Source organism: Neoarius graeffei, chromosome 24 (assembly GCF_027579695.1).
Source record: "Neoarius graeffei isolate fNeoGra1 chromosome 24, fNeoGra1.pri, whole genome shotgun sequence".
NCBI lineage: Eukaryota > Metazoa > Chordata > Actinopteri > Siluriformes > Ariidae > Neoarius > Neoarius graeffei.
This window is the reverse complement of record NC_083592.1, coordinates 55383463-55396027: the sequence shown is the minus strand read 5'-3', so window position 1 is coordinate 55396027 and position 12565 is coordinate 55383463. Positions and strand designations below refer to the sequence as shown.

Here is a 12565-nt window from a genome sequence, read left to right as displayed (position 1 = left end):
CATTCACAACACTCTAAACAGACAAACTCTTTGTCTTAGTTTCCCAGCACTTGCTTCAACCATTTTACATTTTGTACCCTTGTAAACAAGGGAGGGAGAGAGATACAGAGGGGCGTAGATAGATAAGAGACGAGGGGGATAGATGGGAAGAGATAGATAGATACATAGATACATAGATACATAGATAGATAGATAGATAGATAGATAGATAGATAGATAGATAGATAGATAAATAAAAGGTAAGCCTAAAGTCTCTTAAAGGTGCACAAAAATGCAATTGGCGTACCAATACATTGGTACAATGGTGTGCACTCACCAGTCAAAAAGCCAAACTGAGGGCCCAACTCAAGGCCTAAAGAACAGTCTCTAAACTAATTATGACCATGCACCCAGAGATGATAAACAGACAAACTCTTTGTCTTAGTTTCCCAGCATTCAACTTGCTTCAACCATTTTACATTTTGAAGAATAAAAAGAAATGTAAATACTCCTAGTAAACAAGGGAGGGAGGGAAGACAGATGTGGAGGTGGATAGATAAGAGACACAATGAGATAAATCCACCACTTGCCTCGTTAATGTCTTTGACCAACTCCTTCGTTATATAAGGAGCAAGACCGAATTTTGTTATGCAAGATGTTTTGTTTTTTCCACAGGAGAATGTTGTAGCAACTTCCGAGTCTGGGAACATAGCCTTAAAGAGTTCGCTTATGCCCTCATTCGAGCTGTACGAGTGGTTATTTATGCTGGAAAGGATAGCTGAAGACAGAGTTGCTTGGAGAGCAATTGTCAACGGCCTATACCCCAGGAGGGGTGACAGGGCATAGAGAGACTCGTCTTCGACTCGTTCAGTATCATGCTCGCTGAATGGAATATATCTGATATACCACTCAACACCAGCCAATATTATTTAAATATCTGATTGAACAATCATCTATCATTGTTTTTAAAATCCAGAGCACCTCTGCCCAAAGTGTCGGGGTTCCACCGACACCCATCATGCCACTGCTCGGCCCTTGTGTTGTTGCTAGCCTTGCCGATGATGTCTGGCTTGACTGATGCTGCTGACGTTCGACAGTGGCGCTAGTGCCAACTCCAGGTGCATTCGGAGATTGAACCGTGCAGAACTGAGCGATGGGCTGGTGGCGGTGGAGGGCAGATGCAATGTGCTTTGAGCTCTTCCTGTGAGACTCTAAAGCGAAATTACCTATAGACCCCTTTCACTGACGTCACCCGAAACCGGAAGTAAACAGACCCTGCACCATTTTGGAAGTCCAACAAACTCGTGATAAGGGGATAATAACAGCAGCGGTATGTGAACCCACGAGAATAAAGTGGAGTGGCAAATGACTTAAACAAACAAATCTGAGCTGTTTTATTTATGATTTATTGGCCCAACAGTAGACTTGAAAGAAACCTGTGTGAGACTTGGCAAAAACTGTGGATATAATGGATAAGTCTGTGCATGATCTGCGGACACTTTGAGGTAAGCAAACGCAAGAAATTCAGATTTAAAACATGCTAAATTGGCCCCAAGTTGATAACTGTATGAGGAGCAAGCCTCCCAGACTTCTACAATTTAATAATAATAATAATAAAGGATGGTTTGGGGCTCGCTGCTGCCAGGTTGGTTGTTGAGTAGCCTGACTGTTTTTTTTTTTCTTGCGTGTGGTATCATTGTTGACGCGAGGTGGTTTTTTGAACATGCCAATGCGGACACGATTTCCCCTGATGAGTTATGACTTCAGACGCGATGCGTGTGTGGAGTCCACGTGATATGTGCGTAAGATAGGCTTCTCATGTGTTTGGAGATCCGCGCTCCGAGACAAGCGCAAGCACACACACCCCCAAGGGAAAAAAAGGGGCCCCCCGAAAATATCGGCATAGTTCGAACACTGAGTGTAGGCACTGGGTGTAAACAACAAATAGTTTACAATGTCTGGGTAGCAAACAGATGGCAGAATTGGTGTCAGGTCCTCCTTATGTTTCCATTCTCCCTTGCCGCGAGTCTTATCATATGGGTCAAACCCATCAATCACAGCCAGTTTCTCCACATACCGTGCCCTTTCTGCAGCTGGTAATGTACTCACATAACCAGAATTATCATCCATCGTGTCACTTTACTCTCGCTCGTACTTTGTTTTATATTGCGAGTGCATGTACTTGGTCTTCCAATATGGCACCTAACAAAATCTCGCGGCGCGGTGACATCATGTGAAAGGGGTCTATAGTGGACAACTTTAAGGTCTTTCGACAAACACAGCATCTTGCTTCAACGTCGCTTCCAGGAACCTCCCTCACCCAATCACGATATCTTTCATCTGAAAGCCACTGCTGATTAAAATGACACTTCCCCATGCTGCGATTCGTGGAGTCTCCTCTCCACCACAGACTCCGACGATTGCGCCGGCGCGAAAATGTATCAATATTGTTCCTTTCTTTGCGCATACTCCAAGAAATTCACTGATGTTACGCAAAACCCACGTTTTCATATCGTAGAATACTATGAGTAAATTTAAGACCTTTGTTTAAAAAATTAAGACTTGGGCAAAGCAATTTAAGACTTTTTAAGGCCTTAATTCTGGAATATTAAACTTAAGACTTTTAAGACCCCGCGGCTACCATGATTATACATACAGTATACAGACACTTTCAACGGACTAAAAACGTGTTCTATTCCCTTCTAGCAGGTTTCATTAATTTGGTTTGATAGCATGCAATATTGTTAGCATATCGCTCTACCCAATGGAGAATGAGCGGTGAATATGGTTTACGATATTGCATGGTGGTCAAGACAACGTGACGTCACACGGAGATGTAAAGCTTCCACACTCGCGAGCGACTGTGACAATTTGTAAACAAACATGGCTGCCAGGTTTGCTTTGTTATATACGGAAGATTTTGAGAGAGTTTTGAAAAAGACGTGTTGAACACCCAAAAGGAATAATAATAATAATAATAAATTATGATTATGATTATTATTATATTGGCTGGCTTTTTTTTGTGGTCTACCAAATATATTCCATTCGGCTACTCGTCTTCTAGGCGTAGGGACCTTCACGCAGACATGAGGAGGCTTGGGCACACATGGGCCCAGCTGGAAAGGATAGCTGAAGACAGAGTTGCTTGGAGAGCAATTGTCAACGGCCTATACCCCAGGAGGGGTGACAGGGCATAGAGAGACTCGTCTTCGACTCGTTCAGTATCATGCTCGCTGAATGGAATATATCTGATATACCACTCAACACCAGCCAATATTATTTAAATATCTGATGCTAGAGCAGTGGTGTCAAAACATCTAGCTCCAGTGTGGAGCAGCACAGTGTGGCCAAACCCATGGATTTATAATCTGTGTTCATCTTGTGGACTGTAACTGATTCCAGATTCCAAAAAAAAAAAAAAAGAGCTCAGTTATAAAATAAAGCAAGAAACTCTTGAACAACAAACTCAGTGACTGAATTAAACAAAAAGGTTCAGAATATAATTCTTCAGGAGCGAGATGAGAGCCTGTCCCTTTCCTAAAGAACTTATTCAGGGGTTTCAGAGCAAAATGTAGGGGGTGAATACTTTTACAAATCAAAACATATGTATCTTTTAGATAAATGAACACATTTAAGATGAGTGGAGACTCAATAGACACTTGATCCTGGACTAAAGTTCTCAGTATACTTGAGGCACAGACAACATTCTGGCTTCCATGAGCGATATGATGGAGGCGTCGTGTCCACGGGAGCAGGATGAACACGCTGTGTGCCGGAATTTGTGGACAGTTTCTGTAGTAAACATTCCTGTGTTTAATCTAACCGAAACCCACCAGTCGTGTGTCACCGGGCCGGAGATCCGCCAGCCGTATTTCTCAGAGTCGTTTTTGAGCACCGTGCCTAGCTGAGCAGCCTGGTGCATGAGCTTCTTCGGAATACAGCCGACATTCACACATGTTCCACCAATACCCCATTTAGTGCCTGAAACACACACAAATGATAATTCTTAAAAAAAACAGTATCTCTAAAACACACAGCAAGGATTTAGGATGCAATACCTCTCACTGACGGTTCGACATAATCCAGAACAGCCACGTTCTGTCCCAACTGAGCCGCTGCAGGAAAAAAAAAAAAAAAGAAGCAGATTAAAGACACAGGTCTCGGATACACTCCGTATGTTTAATTTGTTAGATCTGGCCAAGTTTCACAAATATGGACTTTTCGTGGTTGTTGTTATTTCTTAAACATACTGATATAAATGTGTTTAATACATATAATTTAGTGTTGAAGCACTATGTAAGAACTGGACAATAAATCAAGATTCCGGAACACAACATTCAGGTATTTATCCAAAAACAAGGTCCTGACTCTAAGGCAAGACTCCGTACCTTCTTTCGAACACGCCAAACCTCCAGATCCTCCTCCGATAACCACCAGGTCATAATCAAACTTTCCTGTGTATACAGAGAAGAGTTATAATCGCTCATTTACAATACATTCAGCCACATAGGAGAATCAGGACAGATTTACTCACGCTGATTCATCAGTTAACCTCCCGTCATTCATTATTCGGTTTTAACAGCACAGCCAAGTATTTTATTCATTACTTAATGATTAATTAGCCAGTAAATCAAAGGTTCACAGAACACTCAGTCTCTGAAGTCAAGTCAACTTTATTGTCAAATATGCTATACATGCTCGACATACAGCACAGATGAAATTTCAGTCCTCTCTGACCCACGGTGCAAACAGGCAATGCAATAAATAAAAATAGAATAAGTGAAATAAACAATATAAAACAGTATAAACACTCTAGATAAGAACTAGACATAGACTATACACACACACACACACACACACACACAAATTGGAGCAAATAAACAGTCAAGGGCGCACCGACTAGTGGCCTAGTGGTAGCATGTCCGCCTCTTGAGCGGGAGATCGTGAGTTCTATTCACGGTCGGGTCATACCAAAGACCATCATAAAAATGGTACCTACTACCATCTGGCAAGGCACAATACAGATGCGAGTGGGGAGTTAAACTTTCGTGGTTACCAGAGGACCCGCCCCCCACTGTAACCCTAGCTATGTAATAGGCGAGAGGCCGAGGGCTGCGGAAACGGAGATCGGCGCCGCCCGATGCACCACATGGTGCGGGACTGTTTAACAAGGGCACTTGAGGTATAGCAGGTAAACATGAAATAAGCAGTATAAACAATAAACTAATAGCTGTTAAGGTGAGGTAGTGCGGAATAGTGCAAATGAGCGAGGTAAAGTGAAATGTGCAGTCCCTGAGTTTAGTGTGTTAATGAACGTTGAGTGTGTGTGTGTGTGTGTGTGTGTGCGCACGTGTGTGTGTTGAGCCTCCTGACCGCCTGGTGAAAGAAACTGTCCTTGAGCCTGCTGGTTTTGGCCCGGAGACTCCTCAGTCTCCTCCCCGACAGCAGCAAGCTTTAGAGGCTGTGAGATGGGTGGGTGGGGTCACCTGCAATCCTGATGGCTTTGCGGGTGAGGCGGGAGTTATAGATATCCATTAGAGAAGGGAGAGAGACACCAATGATCCTCTCAGCTGCTCTCACGATGCGCTGCAGTCTTGCAGCAGGACACGGTGCAGGCGCCGTACCACACGGTGATGCAGCTGGTCAGGATGTTCTCGATGGTGCCTCTGTAGAACATGTGCATGATGGGGGCCGGGGCTCTTGCTCTCCTTAGTTTGCGGAGGAAGTACAGACGCTGTTGGGCTTTTTTGGCCAGTGATGCGGTGTTGTTGCTCCAGGACAGGCCTTCAGAGATGTGCACACCCAGAAACTTGGTGCTGCTCACCCTCTCCACTGCAGCACCGTCGATAGTTAGTGGAGCATGCTGGGTGTGAGCTCTCCTGAAGTCCACAACAATCTCCTCCGTCTTCTCCACGTTCAGGTGGAGATTGTTGTCCTTGCACCACATGGCCAAGCGGCTCACCTCACTCCTGTAGATTGTCTCATCGCCATTGTTGATGAGACCCACCACAGTCGTGTCATCCGCAAACTTAATGAAGAGATTAGAGCTGGATGTTGGTGTGCAGTCGTGGGTCAGCAGAGTGAAGAAGAGGGGGCTCAGCACACATCCTTGGGGGGCCTCGTGTTCAGTGTGATGGTGTCGGAGGAGTTGCTGCCGACCCGTACAGACTGTGGTCTCCCCGTCAGGAAGTCCAGCAGCCAGTTGCACAGGGAGGTGTTGAGTCCCAGCTGGTCCAGTTTATGAGTGAGCTGCTGAGGAATGATTGTGTTGAATGCCGAGCTAAAGTCTATGAACAGCATTCTGACATACGAGTCTTTTGTCTCCAGGTGGGTGAGGGCTGAGTGGAGGGCAGTGGAGATGGCGTCATCGGTCGAACGGTTGGACTGATATGCAAAGTGGAAAGGGTCCAGGGCGGGGAAAGTTATCACAGAGCATTTATAAATGTTCCTCCAACAGTTTTAGGTCTAACTGGGAATGTTAAAGAAAATATTCTGTTCTTGGAATTTTTAGAATGTCTGAAAAAAAAAAGTTTATTCATTCATTTAGCCACATAGCTGACTTTCTGTCTCTCATATGTAGTGGAGAAGTCTCTAATGTGCACAGTAAGGTATATATGAGCAATTCCAGCGTTATGGACGTGACACTTGAACTCAAAATGGCAACAAATGACCCAGTGCATGTTTTATTGTCTCCCAGTATTTAAACAGGTGTTGCATATTTGAAGGCTGTACCATACTGGAGAAGTGATAGAACAAGAACAATTCCCATAGTACATCTAGGGCATGCCAGAAAATGCCAATAAAAGATGCGTTATGGATGTGACAGAAAAAGTATCACTTTTCTTGGGTGACTGTACATTTTTATCAAACTCTGTGAAATTGTAAACCTAATGTCGAAATGGAGATATCCATTTGATAGAGGGGTCCAAGGTGAATATTAAAAAAATCTTTGTTTAAAATATTTTGTATTTCATGCAGAGTTTCGGAAGGAAAAGTCAGCGTTATGGATGCGACGAAATTCCGTTACGGATGTGACGCGTCTGAAATAGACATGGCATATGTTTAGAAAATCAGCAATTTAACCACCATAACCCTTTGAAAAACTCTCTAAATATCAGCTAAAACTATCAAAGTTCTTAAATAATATTTAGGATGGCTATTGTTTTGCTGTTTTGTGGATTTTAGCATACATTTCTGTGGCTTGTGGCAATAATATAGAATTGTACATGATCAAAGTTGATTTTAGCTTGGGTTTTGCATTATAAGAAAGACTGACAGTGACATATTAGGCTGGTTACAAATTGGTTCAACTTATTCACATCTGTAAAATACAGGCCTAGGTGAGATCTCTGGGAGTGGTTTTGATGTATTACATGTTGCTTTATTTTTGCATGGTGAGGTTGACATTTACATGGAATTGCCCATATAGTGCCCTGCCTGCTTGAACAAATAGATCAGGTACAAACAGAGCACAAGCCCTTATTTCACACCCTACATAGTGCACTTAGGATACCAAACCCCATATAGCCCCTTATTAGACATACAGAGTAGATATAGAGTATAGATGTTATGTCGCTCTTTTTGTTGTGCTCACAGTTTCTACAGTGGGTTTAGAAGTCATTCAGGATCCAACCAAACACTAAACCCATTTATTGAATACTATATAAGGTAAACAAACAAACAAACCAATCATTCTGACTTAAAAAGAAGGAAAACACCTCAGATGGAATTCAGCACTTTAAACTGATAAAATCACTGACATATAATCAACATCACTGACAAGAACAACGACTACACGTCTCAGTAAACCATTAAAAAGTATATTTACCTGCAAAAGTTCTTGCTGGAAACTGAAAAGCCAAGTGACAGAAAGGTTTCAATCTGTGTTTCCCTCGGTTTAAGGCCGCCGCCATGTTGTTCTGCACAAGTGAAAGGACCCCTGACTGACAAGTGTGTCCTGTGAGGTGCCTGATACAAATTCCAACTGAGAACTAACTAACTAACAAAATAATAAATAAATAAATAAATAAATAAATACGCGTTACATATAGTCAATATAGTGTCCTTACAATTAATTTAATATTATATATCACCTGACAGGACGTTTTTGATATCCGTTTTTGAATAATAAATTTCCTGCTATGTTGTAAAAACCTTAAATTAATTATGCATGTGCTATTTATATCTCAAAATAATTAACACACGCCAATCATTTTCACTTTCGCGTTTCTGTACTTACAACAGCGACGACTTTTATTATTTATCCACCCGTATTCCGAAAGATTCCGCCCCTTATGTTGGGATTGGCCAGTTCATACTCATAAGCCGACTTCTGATTGGACGTTTAGAAGGTCTTGAAATCACCATAGCAATGATGTAAGACGTTGGCAGTTATGTTCTGTAAAATGTATTATGTTAGATATATCTGTTATGTTTATATTACATTAAGAATTTTAAAAAAACATTATTTAATGAACAACCAAAATATATAAGTAATTATCAATGATTTCACAAAAAGTCAGCGTTATTTCTGGCTTTACAGTTTTCAATGGCGGCACGGTGGTGTAGTGGTTAGCGCTCGCTGTCGCCTCACAGCAAGAAGGTCCGGGTTCGAGCCCCGGGGCCGGCGAGGGCCTTTCTGTGTGGAGTTTGCATGTTCTCCCCGTGTCCGCGTGGGTTTCCTCCGGGTGCTCCGGTTTCCCCCACAGTCCAAAGACATGCAGGTTAGGTTAACTGGTGACTCTAAATTGAGCGTAGGTGTGAATGTGAGTGTGAATGGTTGTCTGTGTCTATGTGTCAGCCCTGTGATGACCTGGCGACTTGTCCAGGGTGTACCCCACCTTTCGCCCGTAGTCAGCTGGGATAGGATCCAGCTTGCCTGCGACCCTGTAGAACAGGATAAAGCGGCTACAGATAATGAGATGACATCTCTTGCAGAAAATGGACCACTTAAATTGTTGCACAAACTGTAACTTATGCAATATTACTGTCCATATTAACAACGGTACGTGTTCATACTGCTGCTGCACACACTGCCACTTTATTGCACATATAAACATCTGCACAGAGGGGTTCATTACTGCTAACTGTACAACCCCAATTCCAAAAAAGTTGGGACAAAGTACTACAAATTGTAAATAAAAACGGAATGAAATGATGTGGAAGTTTCAAAATTCCATATTTTATTCAGAATAGAACATAGATGACATATCAAATGTTTAAACTGAGAAAATGTATCATTTAAAGAGAAAAATGAGGTGATTTTAAATTTCATGACAACAACACATCTCAAAAAAGTTGGGACAAGGCCATGTTTCCCACTGTGAGACATCCCCTTTTCTCTTTACAACAGTCTGTAAACGTCTGGGGACTGAGGAGACAAGTTGCTCAAGTTTAGGGATAGGAATGTTAACCCATTCTTGTCTAATGTAAGATTCTAGTTGCTCAACTGTCTTAGGTCTTTTTTGTCGTATCTTCCGTTTTATGATGCGCCAAATGTTTTCTATGGGTGAAAGATCTGGACTGCAGGCTGGCCAGTTCAGTACCTGGACCCTTCTTCTACACAGCCATGATGCTGCAATTGATGCAGTATGTGGTTTGGCATTGTCATGTTGGAAAATGCAAGGTCTTCCCTGAAAGAGACGTCGTCTGGATGGGAGCATATGTTGCTCTAGAACCTGGATATACCTTTCAGCATTGATGGTGTCTTTTCCAGATGTGTAAGCTGCCCATGCCACATGCACTAATGCAACCCCATACCATCAGAGATGCAGGCTTCTGAATTGAATGCTGATAACAACTTGGGCCGTCCTTCTCCTCTTTAGTCCGAATGACACGGCGTCCCTGATTTCCATAAAGAACTTCAAATTTTGATTCATCTGACCACAGAACAGTTTTCCACTTTGCCACAGTCCATTTTAAATGAGCCTTGGCCCAGAGAAGACGTCTGCGCTTCTGGATCATGTTTAGATATGGCTTCTTCTTTGAACTATAGAGTTTTAGCTGGCAACGGCGGATGGCACGGTGAATTGTGTTCACAGATAATGTTCTCTGGAAATATTCCTGAGCCCATTTTGTGATTTCCAATACAGAAGCATACTTGTATGTGATGCAGTGCCATCTAAGGGCCTGAAGAGCACGGGCACCCAGTACGGTTTTCCGGCCTTGACCCTTACGCACAGAGATTCTTCCAGATTCTCTGAATCTTTTGATGATATTATGCACTGTAGATGATGATATGTTCAAACTCTTTGCAATTTTACACTGTCGAACTCCTTTCTGATATTGCTCCACTATTTGTCGGTGCAGAATTAGGGGGGCCCTGTGATGACCTGGCGACTTGTCCAGGGTGTACCCTGCCTTTCGCCCGTAGTCAGCTGGGATAGGCTCCAGCTTGCCTGCGACCCTGTAGAAGGATAAAGCGGCTAGAGATAATGAGATGAGATGAGATGAGATGAGATGAGAATTAGGGGGATTGGTGATCCTCTTCCCATCTTTACTTCTGAGAGCCGCTGCCACTCCAAGATGCTCTTTTTATACCCAGTCATGTTAATGACCTATTGCCAATTGACCTAATGAGTTGCAATTTGGTCCTCCAGCTGTTCCTTTTTTGTACCTTTAACTTTTCCAGCCTCTTATTGCCCCTGTCCCAACTTTTTTGAGATGTGTTGCTGTCATGAAATTTCAAATGAGCCAATATTTGGCATGAAATTTCAAAATGTCTCTCATCTCTCATTATCTGTAGCCGCTTTATCCTGTTCTACAGGGTCGCAGGCAAGCTGGAGCCTATCCCAGCTGACTACGGGCGAAAGGCGGGGTACACCCTGGACAAGTCGCCAGGTCATCACAGGGCTGACACATAGACACAGACAACCATTCACACTCACATTCACACCTACGCTCAATTTAGAGTCACCAGTTAACCTAACCTGCATGTCTTTGGACTGTGGGGGAAACCGGAGCACCCGGAGGAAACCCACGCGGACACGGGGAGAACATCCAAACTCCACACAGAAAGGCCCTCGCCGGCCACGGGGCTCGAACCTGGACCTTCTTGCTGTGAGGCGACAGCGCTAACCACTACACCACCATGCCGCCCCTCAAAATGTCTCACTTTCGACATTTGATATGTTGTCTATGTTCTATTGTGAATACAATATCAGTTTTTGAGATTTGTAGATTATTGCATTCCGTTTTTATTTACAATTTGTACTTTGTCTCAACTTTTTTGGAATCGGGGTTGTACATACAACCTTACATACTCTGTAATCCTGTGCACTTCTCCTCTGTAAATATGCATTTAAATGTTTACAAACATATCTGTATCCTGTCACTGTCCATGGCGTTGAGTGGTATATCAGATATATTCCACTCAGCTAGCATGATATTAAATGAGTTGAAGATGAGTAGCTGAATGGGATGTATCTGATATACCACAAAAAAGCCATTATTATTCTCTCTCTCTCTCTCATTATCTGTAGCCGCTTTATCCTTCTACAGGGTCGCAGGCAAGCTGGAGCCTATCCCAGCTGACTACGGGCGAAGGGCGGGGTACACCCTGGACAAGTCGCCAGGTCATCACAGGGCTGACACATAGACACAGACAACCATTCACACTCACATTCACACCTACGCTCAATTTAGAGTCACCAGTTAACCTAACCTGCATGTCTTTGGACTGTGGGGGAAACCGGAGCACCCGGAGGAAACCCACGCGTACACGGGGAGAACATGCAAACTCCACACAGAAAGGCCCTCGCCGGCCCCGGGGCTCGAACCCAGGACCTTCTTGCTGTGAGGCGACAGCACTAACCACTACACCACCGTGCCGCCGCTATTATTATTATTATTATACATTCCTTTCAGGTGTTCAGTGCATCTTTCTCTTTCAAAATTCTCTCAAAATCTTCCGTATTTAATAAAGCAAACCTGGCAGCCATGTTTGTTGACAAATTGTCACAGTCGCTCGCTACCATGGAAGTTTAATGTCTCTGACGTGTCACGTCATGTTGTCCTGACAACCATGCAATATCGTACACCATATTCAGCACTCATTCTCTATTGGGTAGAGTGATGCAATACACATAGGATAAGCGGTATGCTACCAATATTGCATGCTATCAAACCAAATTAATGGAACCCGCTAGAAGGGAATAGAACACGTTTTTATTCCATGGAAAAAGTGTCCTGTATGGATAATAATTTCTGATATTTCACTCCGATTACGTGTGATGTCATGTTGTTTTGACAACCATGCAATATCATAAACCATATTCAACACTCATTGTCCATTGGGTAGAGTGATGTAATTCACATAGGATAAGCGATATGCTAACAATATTGCATGCTATCAAACCAAATGAATGGAACCCACTAAAAGGGAATAGAACGCGTTTTTATTCCATTGATAAAGTGTCCTGTATGTATAATAATACTGTATGTTGCACTTCTGGTGAGATGCGAACTGCATTTCACTGGCTTTGTACCTGCACTCTGCACAATGACAAAGTTTAATCTATATCTAATCTAAAGTCCATGTTTTATGGTCGATATACCCATGAATGTAGAAGATGTGTTATAAGTCTTC

At 42.9% G+C, this 12565-nt stretch overlaps 1 protein-coding gene across 1 annotated transcript in view; it reads right to left on the bottom strand.

The window, feature by feature from the left end:
• txnrd2.2 (thioredoxin reductase 2, tandem duplicate 2) overlaps positions 1-7903 on the bottom strand; it is a 41057-nt gene extending 33154 nt beyond the window's left edge. Inside the window, exons 1-4 of the mRNA XM_060907490.1 lie at positions 7808-7903; positions 4368-4433; positions 4038-4094; positions 3813-3960 (exon numbers count right to left, since the gene is read on the bottom strand). Coding sequence (XP_060763473.1) covers positions 3813-3960; positions 4038-4094; positions 4368-4433; positions 7808-7892 — 356 coding nt within the window. The 5' untranslated portion in view covers positions 7893-7903. The remainder of the gene's footprint in view (positions 1-3812; positions 3961-4037; positions 4095-4367; positions 4434-7807) is intronic.
• Positions 7904-12565: the final 4662 nt, after the last annotated feature.